At 36.7% G+C, this 13,781-nt stretch overlaps 1 protein-coding gene across 2 annotated transcripts; it reads right to left on the bottom strand.

Moving 5' to 3' along the window:
- Positions 1-7,003: 7,003 nt before the first annotated feature.
- Positions 7,004-13,729, bottom strand: LOC145765213 (fatty acid-binding protein, brain-like). 2 transcript variants are annotated; one of them, XM_082576996.1, is made up of 5 exons: positions 13,561-13,729; positions 12,270-12,308; positions 11,326-11,501; positions 10,112-10,222; positions 7,004-7,866 (listed from the first exon to the last, which is right to left on the bottom strand). In XM_082576996.1, the coding sequence occupies exons 2-5, from the start codon at positions 12,280-12,282 to the stop codon at positions 7,813-7,815; spliced, it is 354 nt and encodes a 117-aa protein (XP_082433122.1). In that variant the 5' UTR covers positions 12,283-12,308; positions 13,561-13,729; the 3' UTR covers positions 7,004-7,812. The 2 variants fall into 2 exon arrangements, with proteins under 2 accessions (XP_082433122.1, XP_082433121.1); XM_082576995.1 differs by lacking the exon at positions 13,561-13,729 and having other exon boundaries at positions 12,270-13,136.
- Between the last annotated feature and the right edge of the window lie 52 nt (positions 13,730-13,781).

Genomic DNA, 13,781 nt, shown 5'->3' with positions numbered 1-13,781 from the left:
GGGCCTGATTGTACTTGTATATCGGCAGCGTTCAACATCAGATTCGTTCTACTAGAGTTGGTGTCCCTAATCGAACTCAATCTTTTTGATAAAAAAGACAAAACTCTTTCGTTTAAAAAGTGCAAAATTTCAAATAAAGCATTTGCTAATTACTGTAACAGAACACTTTATCATCCACGGATGAACAACAATCCATTTAATTGAAGTGTTGATCACCTAACAAGGTTTAATCTCAACCTATGGAGTCATTATCACGCTTGCTGTGCACGTCTTATGAAACAATCCATAAGAAACTGTAATTGAAGATAAACTATATTTGGTAAGCGAAGTCCAAGATGAATTATATCTTTATATGTCTCTGCTTTTCAAGTCGAATGTGGCATAATTGCTTGTTGTTTTCAGTAAAATTTTTAAATTGTCTTTTCGAAATAAATCTACTAATTTCCAAACTTAAAACTTCGTAATGAAAGCTTGAAGAGAAGTATCAAGTCGTTTACAATCAAGCAAATACTTTACAGCTAACAATTTTGGTGATCAGACCTTTTCAACGCTTCAAAGCTTCCACTATATAAATATGCAACAGAGCTGAACCTAACCACAAAATAGGCTTTCAAAGTTCGTGAACAAATCTTCCACTTCCACCCAACCAGTGGTTCAACCACAACCATGCAAGAGTGGATTCTATTGGTTTGATATATGCTTATTTTGACCCATTTAATTTAACATCTTCATTCATCCAAAATTATTCTTTTTTATGTAGGCAACTTGCAAAAAGGAATATATTTTTTTTTAATTCGCCAAATAGTTTCGATAATGTACTGGAGTTGTCTAGCCGTTGATCTGACCAATAATTGAACACAAGCTGTGAAATCAATGAATTTCTTTTCATACACTAATAAAGTGAACACACATTTTCTTACCATAACCAGCCTATGAGTAACGGACGTTTTCCTTTATCTGGCATTTTCAATTCCTAAGTCCGCGAAAACTGTCCTTTTGACCCACGCAAACTATTCGACTTCTTGTAATAGTAAATTTTGTTTCACGTTTTTTTATAAGAAAGCGCTAATTGGGTAACTTGGTTGTGGGAGATGAAACTCACTCTAGAATCGTACCTGGCCGCCATAAACAGGTAACTTTACTGGACCTCATCATCCACCACTGTGAAAAGCCTTTAACTTGCTGCTGGTGGACCCAGGGACCCCAGGTAAGGAAACGTTGAAAGCTTAACAAACGATTGTGTTTACTCTTGGCATCGTATTGAATTTGCATGAACAAACACGTTATTTGATGCAAAAACAACCGAAAAAGCTGAGACATTACAATAAAATGCTGGAACCAAAATCAAGAAAAAGATCGTTAAAACAAAAAAGGGTGGATCTTGGATCCACATTTTCTGTTCCAGGAAATGCAGTAAGAAGGAGGCAATATAGCTTACGAATAAGTTTCAATATGATATATTCGCGCAGCAATAGTGATTACTCGTATGCATTCGTTTCATACCCTTTAAGAAATGATTGAACAAACTGGATAGCTTTCTTTTAAAGGTGCTATCTGTAAATTTCTTCTAATCGTATTGACAGCGCGAGACTTAGCGAGCAGAATCGTTTCCTAATAAAGTCGTCAGTGCCGCTTTCTGTTGCATCCGGTCAAACGGAACTGATGAGATCATGTCGCAGAAAAAGTCACGTAACTAAAAATCATGACGTCACTGACTGATGATGATTCACATTGCGTTTTTACTTGGTTGATCATTTGATTTTAAACTGTCCATGCAGGGCCGGATTTAGCTGATGGGGGGCCCGGGGCACTTTTAGATCGGGGGGCCCCCCTGCAAAAAATTTTTTCAAGCCTACGGCGCGAAAAACCACCTCTGCGTCTACAATAGCATCAATCCAGCACTGCACAGCATTTTGCAGAAACTTCAAAGGCTGAAAGGAAGAAAAAATAACAAAACATCACATTTTTTCCACGTAGGGGGGCTCTTCAAAAGTCGGGGGGCCCGGGGCACCTGCCCCCCCTAAATCCGGGCCTGTGTCCATGGACTGCACAGCTCGGTTGTTTCAACATAGTTTACCAATGCGGAAATATATTTAAAAGCTGGCTAACAAACAGCGAGCTGCACGTGCGTAAACGCCTAAAGAAACTACTAGGCCTACTGTCTGCTTTGTGAACTTCTGAAAACAATGTGTATCTGCGATGGATACCGCGCTATGCAAGCACACATTATTATTAAACTTATTATTATCATTGTTGTAATTATTTAGTGAACTTTCTGCTGAAAAAAAAATAGTGGATTATTTAGCGAAAAACACCAAGAGAATTTTTCGACCCCCATTCAAGCATGTCATGAAGCGGTTGGTCGCGACACCGCTGCTTGTTCTTAATCGGAATCGAACCAGAGACTCAACGAGTGTTTTTTGGAACATCTACCGCTCTCGGCCACAAAGTTAATAGACAGTGGCGTTGACAAGGGGTCCAAGGGGTGCCTTTAGACCCAGGCTAAGAATGATTTCACCTCAGTCCGGACGGGGTGTCAGTGCTGGGACGTCTTTACCGATCGGCCACACATAGTGAAAAACGTCATCGTTGACACAGACCTGACTAACTATTTGATGTACACAGACTAGACACTGGGTAATTGGAATGAGAAATCGTAATTGATTGCAAACATAATATCATCTTTTTAACCTTGCAATATCCTTGCAATTGTTTGAAAAGTTTAAAACTTTTTTGTACGAAAATGAAATGAAACAAAAACAAACTAAATCTTTGCTTAAACTTTTAATTCGAAATGAGGCAAAACGAAATTTAAGCGAAGAAATTTCTGCCAAAACAAAAAAAAATGCTTGCCGATGTTTTTAATGGTTTGAATTCATGTAAATTCATGCAAATCGAATTCACTTTCAAATGTTAAATGTAAAGCGGCTTGACTTTATCGCTTCAACGTGTTTAAGCCAAACAGTCGTCACCTTTCAGATAAACAATTTTTAAAACTTTTCGTTTGTTAAATGACATTTAAATGATTATTTCTGTCACTGATACAATCAAAAAATTCCTGGTTTTTCTGGCGTTTTGTAACTTCCGTTCCAGACTTTAGAACAAACTAGATCAAGATTGAAAAGAAAAAATTACACCACACTTGTGTCCATAGCAATAATGCATCAATACTGTTTTATTTCTTGATCAAAGATTTTAAATAATCGTAAGCATTAATTTTTGGGCCGTTGTAATATCATTGCAACATGGGCATATAATCATATTTGTATGACTCGTTTTTACTGTGATCGTAGTTGTAAGCACAAGTAACTCTAGTTCCAATCATTAGCAAAAACTGGATAAACAATCGTAATCAACTATATCGCCACACACCTCGTTTTCCTTTGCAACTACTTCCAACCTTTTCATTTCACCAAACTGACAAACCCCGTCTGACAACTTCATCTATACATCACACGTATGACGTCATTGAGAACGTTATGCAACTTTTGAGCTTTAATTAAAAACTAAAGGTAAGTTACATTTATGAAAAGTATAGACGAAAATATCTAGACGAGCTTAAAATTAAATATATTAGACGCACTTTCTTCTAATATAAAAAGTTTGCTTATTAAAATTTGAAATAACTTTTTATTTCTCTGAGTGTTTATTCCTGATTTGAAGCCGCCTTGTAGACCACGTTTCGTTTTCCGACATGCAAGACGACGCATATGTACGTGGTAATTAGTCTGGTGGAAATGTTATCCAACGGAAAGCATTTCAAAAATATTTCGTTTGTCTACTAAGTTTTTGGTAGTTTCAATAGTATAAAAAGAAATGCCGACAATTTTAAAGGTTTTTAAATCTATTTACAAAACAATAAATGGCTCTTAAAAGTAGACTAAATATGTCTTTCGTACACCAAATAAAGCCGAAGGTCTCTATATCTTGGATAACGAAACCAAGACTGGCTGTTCAAATAACCTTTCTGCTCTCTGTGTGATAAGTTTGGTTTTGAACCTTTATCCTCGGACTGACAAATCCTTGATAGGTTATTCCAGGTAGTTTCGCATACTTGTAGAGGCTCTTGACGCAGGGCCGGTTACCGAGATTGACAGAGTGAAGTTTTCCGATCGTTGAAGTGTTGTTGTCGGGAAATTATTCCATTCATTAGGTGCTGCTGAATGGAGAGCAGTCCTGAAATGCGGTGCTCAAGCGCACACCCAGAGAGTCGAACCAGCGCCGCATGATCTTGAGCCAGGCGCGTAACCACTGAGCTAACGGGGCAGCCGATAAATAGTCGGCGCAAACTTTGACAAACTGAAATAGTAAAAAGATGAACCTAATACAGGCCCTAAAATCGTAAGCAACGCAGAAGGCAACGACTATAACGAAAACAAGTTGAGCATTCCATGTGCTAATAATTTAGAGGAGCCCTTCATAACTCATAATGCTTTGCGCTGTATATTGTACTGTAAATAACAATCTTCGCAGCTACTAACATCAAAACACAACTGGCTCATTAAGGAATTGAACACACGTCTTTAACTCTCTCGAAGCTGTTGATGCAACATGTTCCATTATTTTTGATCTTTTTCAAAGCAAGTTTGGAAACCTGTAAAAATCTCACAAGTCGCTTACATTGAAAGGACTTCAAAAAGTACAGCAACGTTCCAATAATGACAATAATGCTGATTGACACTGTTTGCTAACTTGCTTTGAAAAGAGTTGAGAACAAGGCACATCTGTGATAGATACAGCGTTACATAAAAACACACATTAATACTATTATTATTCCATAGAGCAGACAGAGTTGTAAGTAAATAATACGTTTTTGTAACATTCACAATATCGAATATCTTAAAGTTCGGGTTGAGAGTATTCATGATAGCCTACTTTAGACACTGCCTTTGTCTGTCAAAAATTTTTTGCAATTTGAGATATTGCACCTTTTCTCTCATTTTAAACGACAAGACAATATTTAATTGTCAATGACAATCGTGCGTTGATGACGAAAGCTGACAAACGATATAAAGACTCGTTGGGAGACATTGAATCGATCTTGGAGCCGGGACCAGTGATGGCTTTGACATTCTTATGCTACTTTCGTTCACAAATTAAGACGACGGTAAACTAATGCGACCTACGTGCGCCCGACACTTTGACCATTAGTGACGTCATTCTGGGCCCGCGACCAACACAATTTGTCAAGAATCGTTTGTAGATAAACCGGTGCCGAAATCTCATCTTTATTCATTTTGAAAATGCACACGACAAGTGCATCTCAACACCCGCTATGAAATTTGTTTAAGAGTAATTTAAAAGATTTTTAAGTAAAGGTCAATATTGTCATAGCAATCAATCGCAAAAGGAAATAGATTAAATACTTGATCCATCTAGTTTCTATTGCATAAGTGAGATCATAAAATTAATGTTTAAAAATTACTTTTTTCCACTTTTCAAGTTTTCAATTCTGTACAACTTTCTGCTTTTCTTTTTCCGCCGAACAATATAATCTTTGTCTAGTTTTTTTACTCTTACACATTTTCAAAATTTTAATTAATCACCCTTCTTTTCTAAATTTCGACATAGTTCTACATGTTTTGCAACCGTGCCAAATATGAAACATACTTCATCAATTCATTCTTAATTATTCTCATTCTTGTCCTTATTACTGTTTATTTAACCACGTTTGCGTTTTATCGCTTCTACCTTTTTCTACACCTCTGCTATGTTATTTTTTGCTGTGATGGTCAAAAATAAAAACAAACTGAAGATCTTGTGACCTCTCACTCAGCCACTTCGCTTTCGGCTGGTTTCACATCTTTCGATGGACGACCAGGCTTAGCAGACAAATGCAACATAGCAATAGACAGTTGGTTATATAACGGAAACGTAAAAAAAAGCGCTTTGATGAAGCTACAAACGTGACATTACTATATCATCGTCATCACAAAACCATGACATCTATCTTTAGCATAAAAAATACCCTATTTGTCAAAGAATGTAAAACTACAAATAACTGGCTTGTTGACTCAGTAGCCCCACCATACGAATACAACTTAAACTAGGACAATTCTATTTTCTCAATCTTAAAATGATATTATTGATCCGAAATTGACTCTCAACATATAAATTATGTAGATTACATTATTCTTCAAACGCCAACACTTTTAACGATTGTGACAGATGAACACTAGCTCGATGAGGACAAGATGCGCTTTCTGACTGAGTAAAACGTTTCGCTGATATCTTCTTCTTGCGGCTTTTAGCATTTACCGTCACATACTTGCCGAGTCCGAGTAGACGTTTAGGGTCGTACAGCTATGTATTGCACGGAGCTTTTAGTTGGAGGGTTTTTATTGGGCTAGTTTAAGTCTTTGCTGAACATGGTTTTCATTTTAGTCGGCCCCGTTAGCTCAGTGGTAACGCGCCCGGCTCAAGATTATGCGGTGTAAGTTCGACTCTCTGGGTGTGCGCTTGAGCAACGCACTTTCAGGACTGCTCTTCATTCAGCGGCACCTAGTGAATGAAATAATTCCCCGGCAACAACACATCAACAATCGGAAAACTTCACTCTGCCAATCTCGGTAACCGGCCCTGCGTCAAGAGCCTCTACAAGTATGCGAAACTACCTGGAATAACCAATCAAGGCTTTGGCAGTCCGAGGATTAAGATTCAAAAACCAAAACAAGCCATTCTAACCTTTTAGAGATGTTCGTTTTATTCGGAACTATTGTTTGCAGAACTTTGCAAAATTTTAAAAGTATTACTTTGTAAAAATTGAGAGGAAGAAGTTGGAGCAGGCTGCTTAGAACACTCTTAACTTTCTTAATTTTCTGGTTTAGAGAACGTACAATAAATTTTGCATAAGACTCGGAAAGTGCTAAGCCAGGTAGGCAAGTGCTGTGACCAAGTCGAGTCCCTGATGGTGACAATTCAACATATTGCTACTAATTTGTATGTTACTCATTCAGCTCATCTACCGTAGATATTCTTTATAACTACACAAGACTTTTGCTTTGTAATGTTTTAATGATACGTTTTATTATCATAAACCTTGCAATAGCTGACGCATACAGCTCTATGCAATTGCAATGTGATTAAAATTTTTGCAGTTACAAACAATAGAAATATAAATTTTCCAACTAAAACATTGTTCCAACTAAAACTTGTTTTGTAAACAAGGATACAGCATTAGACTCATACCAACAAATGGTTAATGACGTCGGGGTCTGTAGAATTTCTACGTTTTTACAAGCAGAGTTGATCTTCAAAGTCTGGTCTCTTCAGTCTGACCTTGAATGACTCCCTCATCCCTGATACAGAACTGTGTACAAGCCACACGGTGGTGCTAAAAACAATCCAGCCTCTCAAGAGATTGAAATATAGCCTTTAAGGCCTTTGGGGTTTCGTTCTTCAAAAGCATGAGTATATAAAACTAAAAGTGTTAAAAGTCAAAGAACGGTTTTACTGAATTATTTTCTGACCACAAAAGTCAGATAGTAAAACGTCCTAAATCGCGAAAGAAATTCATAATGGCGTTTCTTCCAACTGATTAACCGAAGACTAAAGTAACATGGCAAAAATTCAAATTTTAACATTCGAAGTCACATTTATTATCAGCACGATATTTTGTTAGTTGTAAAAACCGATGTAGAAACCTTCCAGAATCTTCAGTGATGGAAGTGGCTGCATTTTCATTTTCTTGAAGACGAGCAGCTTCTTTTTTATTTGAGTTACATATGACGTCATAATGTCTTGTCAAAGTCCACAGAAATGAATGAAACGCAGGCAAATTGTTGATCAGTAAAATATTTGTGATTTCACTGTTTATTCACATTTGGAATGAAATCTTTTACCGACGACCCCATCGCATTCCATTCTCTGTGGAATACAAGAAAATAATAGAGAATGATACAGTGGTATCTACTTTTTCCTTTCGAAATACAACTTTCCTTGGCCTAACACCATTATTATCAATTGTATTTTTTAAAAGAAAATAATGAAAATATTTTCACCTAGCAAAAAAATTAATCACTGTAGGTTGCTAAAGAGATACAAAAAGTTTAAACAAAACTCTGTCTGTAGTTATTGTGCTTTAAGGACTTCAATTCGTACGTAAAATACAATGACTTTCATTTTAAGAAAAAAATAGGTAGAATACCTTAACATATTAACGTCCACTTTGTAGCGTACAAGTCAATTCAAAGAGAAACAAGAATTTATTTGTAAAACTTCCATGTTAGATCAACTACAGCATAAATAGTTTTCAAAGTTTTTCTGGTCCAGCTTGAAATTATCTTGTTGCAGATCGCGATTTCGGGTATTAAACCCTCTTCAGTACAACTTCATAAACAGCATAGTACGGTACAGTAAAATTTGCAGCAGTTCACTTTAGAAAGTAACAAAATTGTTATATGGTTGCCAAGAATCGAATTAGTCTGCGAAATTAGTCTACGAGCAGTAATAATGACAATTTTTATGTAAATTATGAAGGTAATTGGATCATACAATGTTCAAAGAAAATACATTAAAAGCATTCCGGGAAGTATTTAAATTCTAACAATAAAAATGGGGGTCAGTCAAGCTGACATACACCCAAATCTGGGACCAGTCAAGCCGGCCTCCTGCAGAATGATCCGAGCGAGCCGGATGCAAGATACTTCAATTCACTAATTAAAAAGGGGTTTGACACATTTAACCTTAAATAAACGTAAAGTTTGTAAGGGATCCACGTAAAGCAGATACTTATGCGTCGAAAATTTAAGAAAAAAATAGGTAGAATACCTTAACATATTAACGTCCACTTCAGATAGTAATAACTATATTTGGTTTAATTCGCTCTGCTTTGCCTTTTTGCTTGGCATTGAGCACTTTTTGTAGTATTAATAGTTTTCATTGTTTTTAATTACATATATATGAAATTATATTGAAAAATGAATATTATATATGTGCCCATTGAGTGGCGTAGCGGTCAGTGGAGTGGTGCCTCACTCTACCGGCCCGTGTTCAATACTCGGTGCGTCACGGGAAGCCACACTTAACCCTTAAATTATATTATGTTATTTTTTTGAACATTTTGTTGATTTTACATAACCAATAACCATTTTATGTACAGCAAGTTTTGCAGGATGTTTGCACTTGTTTTGAAAACAATCTTTACCCATCTTAAAAATGCATCAGGATTTTCTTTCGGTTAATCAGTTCAGTGATATACATTATTCATATCATATTACATATTACATTACATTATATATATGGAATGCTTTTAATGTATTTTCTTTGAACATTGTATGATCCAATTACCTTCATAATTTACATAAAAATTGTCATTATTACTGCTCGTAGACTAATTTCGCAGACTAATTCGTTTCTTGGCAACCATATAACAATTTTGTTACTTTCTAAAGTGAACTGCTGCAAATTTTACTGTACCGTACTATGCTGTTTATGAAGTTGTATTGAAGAGGGTTTAATACCCGAAATCGCGATCTGCAACAAAATAATTTCAAGCTGGACCAGAAAAACTTTGAAAACTATTTATGCTGTAGTTGATCTAACATGGAAGTTTTACAAATAAATTCTTGTTTCTCTTTGAATTGACTTGTACTCTACAAAGTGGACGTTAATATGTTAAGGTATTCTACCTAATTTTTTCTTAAATTTCCGACGCATAAGTATCTGCTTTACGTGGATCCCTTACAAACTTTACGTTTATTTAAGGTTAAATGTGTCAAACCCCTTTTTAATTACTATCATTTTAGCCGGGAAGAACGCTCTTTTCTTCACAACTTTCATTTTATTAATGTGACGTAACACATAAAGATAAACCACGTTAACACGGTAACGACTAGAACATCACACAACTAAGGCGAAAGAGCCATGTCCATTGAGTCCTGTCTTTGTCATGAGTTACCAAGGGAGGTGGGGGGGGGGGACTTGTATACCAGTCCCCCCCCCCCACCTCCCTTGGTAACTCATGACAAAGACAGGACAAGCTGCGTGGCTCTTTCGCCTTAGTTGTGTGATGTTTTAGTCATTACCCGTTAACACTCAAGAGAAATTCGCCAGGCTTCTAGTTAGAGTCGATGCGATAACCTTAAGTAAATAAGAAATAAACTTTTCTAACCAAAATCATTTTTCCATCTTCATAAACCCAATCCATGACTGTGCTTCTTTTTTTCTTGTCCCAGAATTGTACTTGATGTAGTTTATCCGTTCCAGCCCAATCTATGGTCGTCTGAAATTGAAAGTTTGTTTTACCTCTGCATAACCATCTCATCCTCATGTAAAATTATATAGTATATAAATATAATTAAACTGACCAAAAGTTTTGGGTACCATTCTCGACTTAAGCTGGCTGTTGAAAAACACCGCTCACATCTACCCAGGGTGTAATAAACTGGGTGGACATAGTTGCTGGTGGAAAGGCGGCCGAGAGAAAGGAATTGGCCACCCTACTCTCATTAGTAACGAAGGCTTAGTACAATGAGAACCTCATCTTCTTGTCTTCTTATTATACTAAAATTATATTCAAGCATGGGGTTCACCTTTGCCTTCACATCACTTCAATTTTTGTGCATTTGCATGTTTTGTTTATAGGCTACCAACTACAATTATAAGATGCGATGTTTAAAAACGAAGTTGAGAAATGCTGGAACGATAAAGTGCAAACGCGCATGACGTGTCCAAATACGCGTCAGAAGCCGCAGACAAAGTGACAGAAACTCATTACAGAATTGTTGTTCGTTCACAAACGGTCGCGCTGTCACATGATGCAATTATTGCGTCATTAACGTTTTGGAAAGTTGTAATAGTTTCATTCTCTTTTTTGGAACCAAACTTAGGTTGGTTTCCTTGGCAACGTAGCGATTATGGTGTGTTATGTAACAAACTGCCTTCATCGCTTGTTTTGTGACATGGCAATCAGTTTTTAATTGGTATTCAACATAATTTGTTTGATTGAACAAATGTCTTTGGCACTGCAAGAACTGAAATTGGATTCAACTTCACTCTTGCCAGTGCAAATTAATGCTAAAACACCTCGATAGGCACGAGAAAAGAATAAAATAAAAAAATTAAAAACTTAGAATCACGCAATTGCTCAATATCACTTTTGTAGTTAAAAAACATCCCCTGGACGCTTTTGTCAGCACTACTTCCTTCACCCATCAGCATTTCACAATTCGGATGTTGAGCATTTATCACGTAGTTTGTCTTTTTGGTTTTAATACGTTTAACCCCTTGATAAACGAAAATTACCTCCCAAGGAGTAAATTTACCTTCCTCCAGGTTGAAAAACAAAACTCTTCCTTAAAGTTGCTTCTTTCTATTAAAAATAACCTGGCATTTTCTTCCATCCATCGTGTTCTCTTCAATTTCTTCTCCCAGAGGGAAAAGAACATTGGCGGATTTAAACGTACTTTGGGTGTTGATGCGAATCTTATTGTCTCCTTCATCCGTGATTTCCGTTGTGGCGGATACAATTGCACCCATCTTGCGCAAAGCAATGTTTACACCTGCAAATAAGGAAATACGTCTTCATTGTTTGATTGCAAGAATCTTTATCCACGGCCCGCAGGTGAAGAAAAGCTACTTTGAGAGCTTATTCTTGCTAGTTTGGCATCCGTTGAAAGGTTTTAAACCAATGACGCGGGCCCGATCGCCGGGATTTGTAAAGTGTAAGTTTCCGTTAATTGGTCGAGCGAACCGATTGAGGTCCAGTGAAACCAACTTTTCCTGGCCTGGTAAGTTACTTACAGGCAGGGGCGTGGCCAACAAAAAAGTGTCGAAGGGGAAAATAAGTAAGAATCACCTAGTAGTCTCCCCTAAAATATTTAGAAGTAATACTTTAAATTTGTGCATTCTGAGAGCACTTTCAGCCAAAATCCATAGTAAAACTTTTTCAAATCTTGTTGTAACTGAAGGTGAAATGTTTATCCAAAATATTTCGGGAATGGGGTAATTGCCTCTTTTCCCCCTGACTACGCCCCTGCATGTGGGCCTATCAGTATTGACATCAAATTTAGTTAGCCTACTATATTTACTGAAATACTTTATTTTATACTTGTTCTTTTTGCTTAGCGAGAGGAGCAACGCATTCTGCGATGGATACAGCGCTATATAAAAACTAACATTATTATTATTATTAACACTTTTTAGTAGTAGCCTATTGATAGTTTTCACATGTATCAACAGCCTGTTAAAGTAGATAGACCTGTTGTAAAAGCTTTGAGCTAATCTCCAAATACGTTGCACATTATTACCTACCTTACCAGTTTACTTACCAACAGTTTTCATGTATTCATCAAAATTTTCACTTGTTTCTAATTTCCATTTTCCAAACAAAGGTGACGTCATGATTTGTTGATTAAATGAGGAAATAAAAGATCAGAATATATATTTAGTAAGAAGCAAGCTAGCGTTTTCTGCGTGGATTCATAATATTTATTATATTTAATTATATCTCTATTTTTATTTACTTTTTTCTGAATCCTCATGGTCACACTGAGCCTGTTTCCTGCAGTTTTTATTTTACTGAGTCTTTTATGACATCACAACCAAGTTTTTGAATGCGAGACTCTCAAAGTAAAAATTTCGGGAAACTTGTCACTTCTTGAACTTCTTTTGTGTTAAATCGCCCTTGTTGCTCTTGCAAGTTGTTAATTGTAGATTTATTTTACAATCGACGAAATAAAAGTTTTCTTTTTTCGCTTTCTTTTCTAGGTTTGATGGCTGTGCATTTTTAAGATTATGTGTTCAAACACTGTTTTATTGATGCATATTTTAAACCTTTTGGTTTTGTCATCTTTTCCTTTTGTTGGTGTAAGATTCGTACATTTACTTTATCGTTCTCTTCATGTTCGCGCCAGCAAAGAAGAATAAACTTGAATTGAATTAAATTGAATTGAATTTATTGTTTAATTTTCTTTTGTTATTTTACATTTTACTTTTGATGATTTGGGCGTTGGTTGAGAAAGCGCAGCGGACAAGGCGTTCGTTTTCCAATCATGCGACCCTTGTTCGACATTTGGCTTAAAATGCAACAGCACGATCGAATTAACATTGACTAGAATCCATTGCCAAGACATTCGGTACCGGTTGAAAAACTCACTTTCTTACAATTGAAGCCCACAGCCACGAAACCGACCTTTTTCCAACCCTCTCTTGCGTTTCTCTCCCACTCTACCTTGAAGGGGCAAACTCGTCAACGCCATCTGGTGATATGACGTCAGTTCAAGGCAAACTGAGTGGAGACCAAACTAGCCGAGATAGGCTTGGCATCAAATAACAAAAAAATAACGCAAGAACTTGTAAAAGCGATTGTCGCTTTGAGGTCTGCCTCGAACTGACGTCATAATCCGGTGTGTTGTGCAGTACAATCCGCCATTGCAGCAAAGTGGCCAAACATACAAGCGCGTGGAGAATGTTTTGATAATTTTTATTGAGATAAACATAGCCTTAAAATGAAAGGGCAAAGTTGGTATTCCTAAATTGAAACATGCTCTTTCAGAAAAAGTGCTGTAAAATTCATCGTACAGTTGCACTTTAAGCTGGTTGTTAAAAATCATCACTCACCTCCACCCAGGGCGTATTGACTTGGATGGATGAAGTTGTTAAAAAATATGACCGAACGAAAATAACTGGTCTCTCTGCTCTCATCAATCCAGTATGGGAACTTCTACCTTTTTATGACTTCGGCTTAATCGCATCGACAGATTAACAGCAGGACAAAGAGAAATGTTACCATCACTTTCTGCTGATCTAGGATTAGACTTTGATCGGTACGTGACCTCTCT

The sequence above is a fragment of the Aplidium turbinatum genome, chromosome 2, assembly GCF_918807975.1.
Source record: "Aplidium turbinatum chromosome 2, kaAplTurb1.1, whole genome shotgun sequence".
Classification (NCBI taxonomy): domain Eukaryota; kingdom Metazoa; phylum Chordata; class Ascidiacea; order Aplousobranchia; family Polyclinidae; genus Aplidium; species Aplidium turbinatum.
The sequence above is the reverse complement of the archived record's forward strand: the minus strand, read 5'-3'. Positions and strand labels throughout refer to the sequence as shown.

What these genes read in the sequence shown, in the direction of transcription:
- LOC145765213 (XM_082576995.1), bottom strand. Translation starts at nt 12,342, where the DNA reads ATGACGTCACCTTTGTTTGGAAAATGGAAATTAGAAACAAGTGAAAAT. An exon ending in TGAATACATGAAAACTGTTG is followed by an intron (nt 11,502 to 12,269) that starts GTAAGTAAACTG and finishes CCTTATTTGCAG; the next exon opens with GTGTAAACATTGCTTTGCGC. An exon ending in TGGATGGAAGAAAATGCCAG is followed by an intron (nt 10,223 to 11,325) that starts GTTATTTTTAAT and finishes TTTCAATTTCAG; the next exon opens with ACGACCATAGATTGGGCTGG.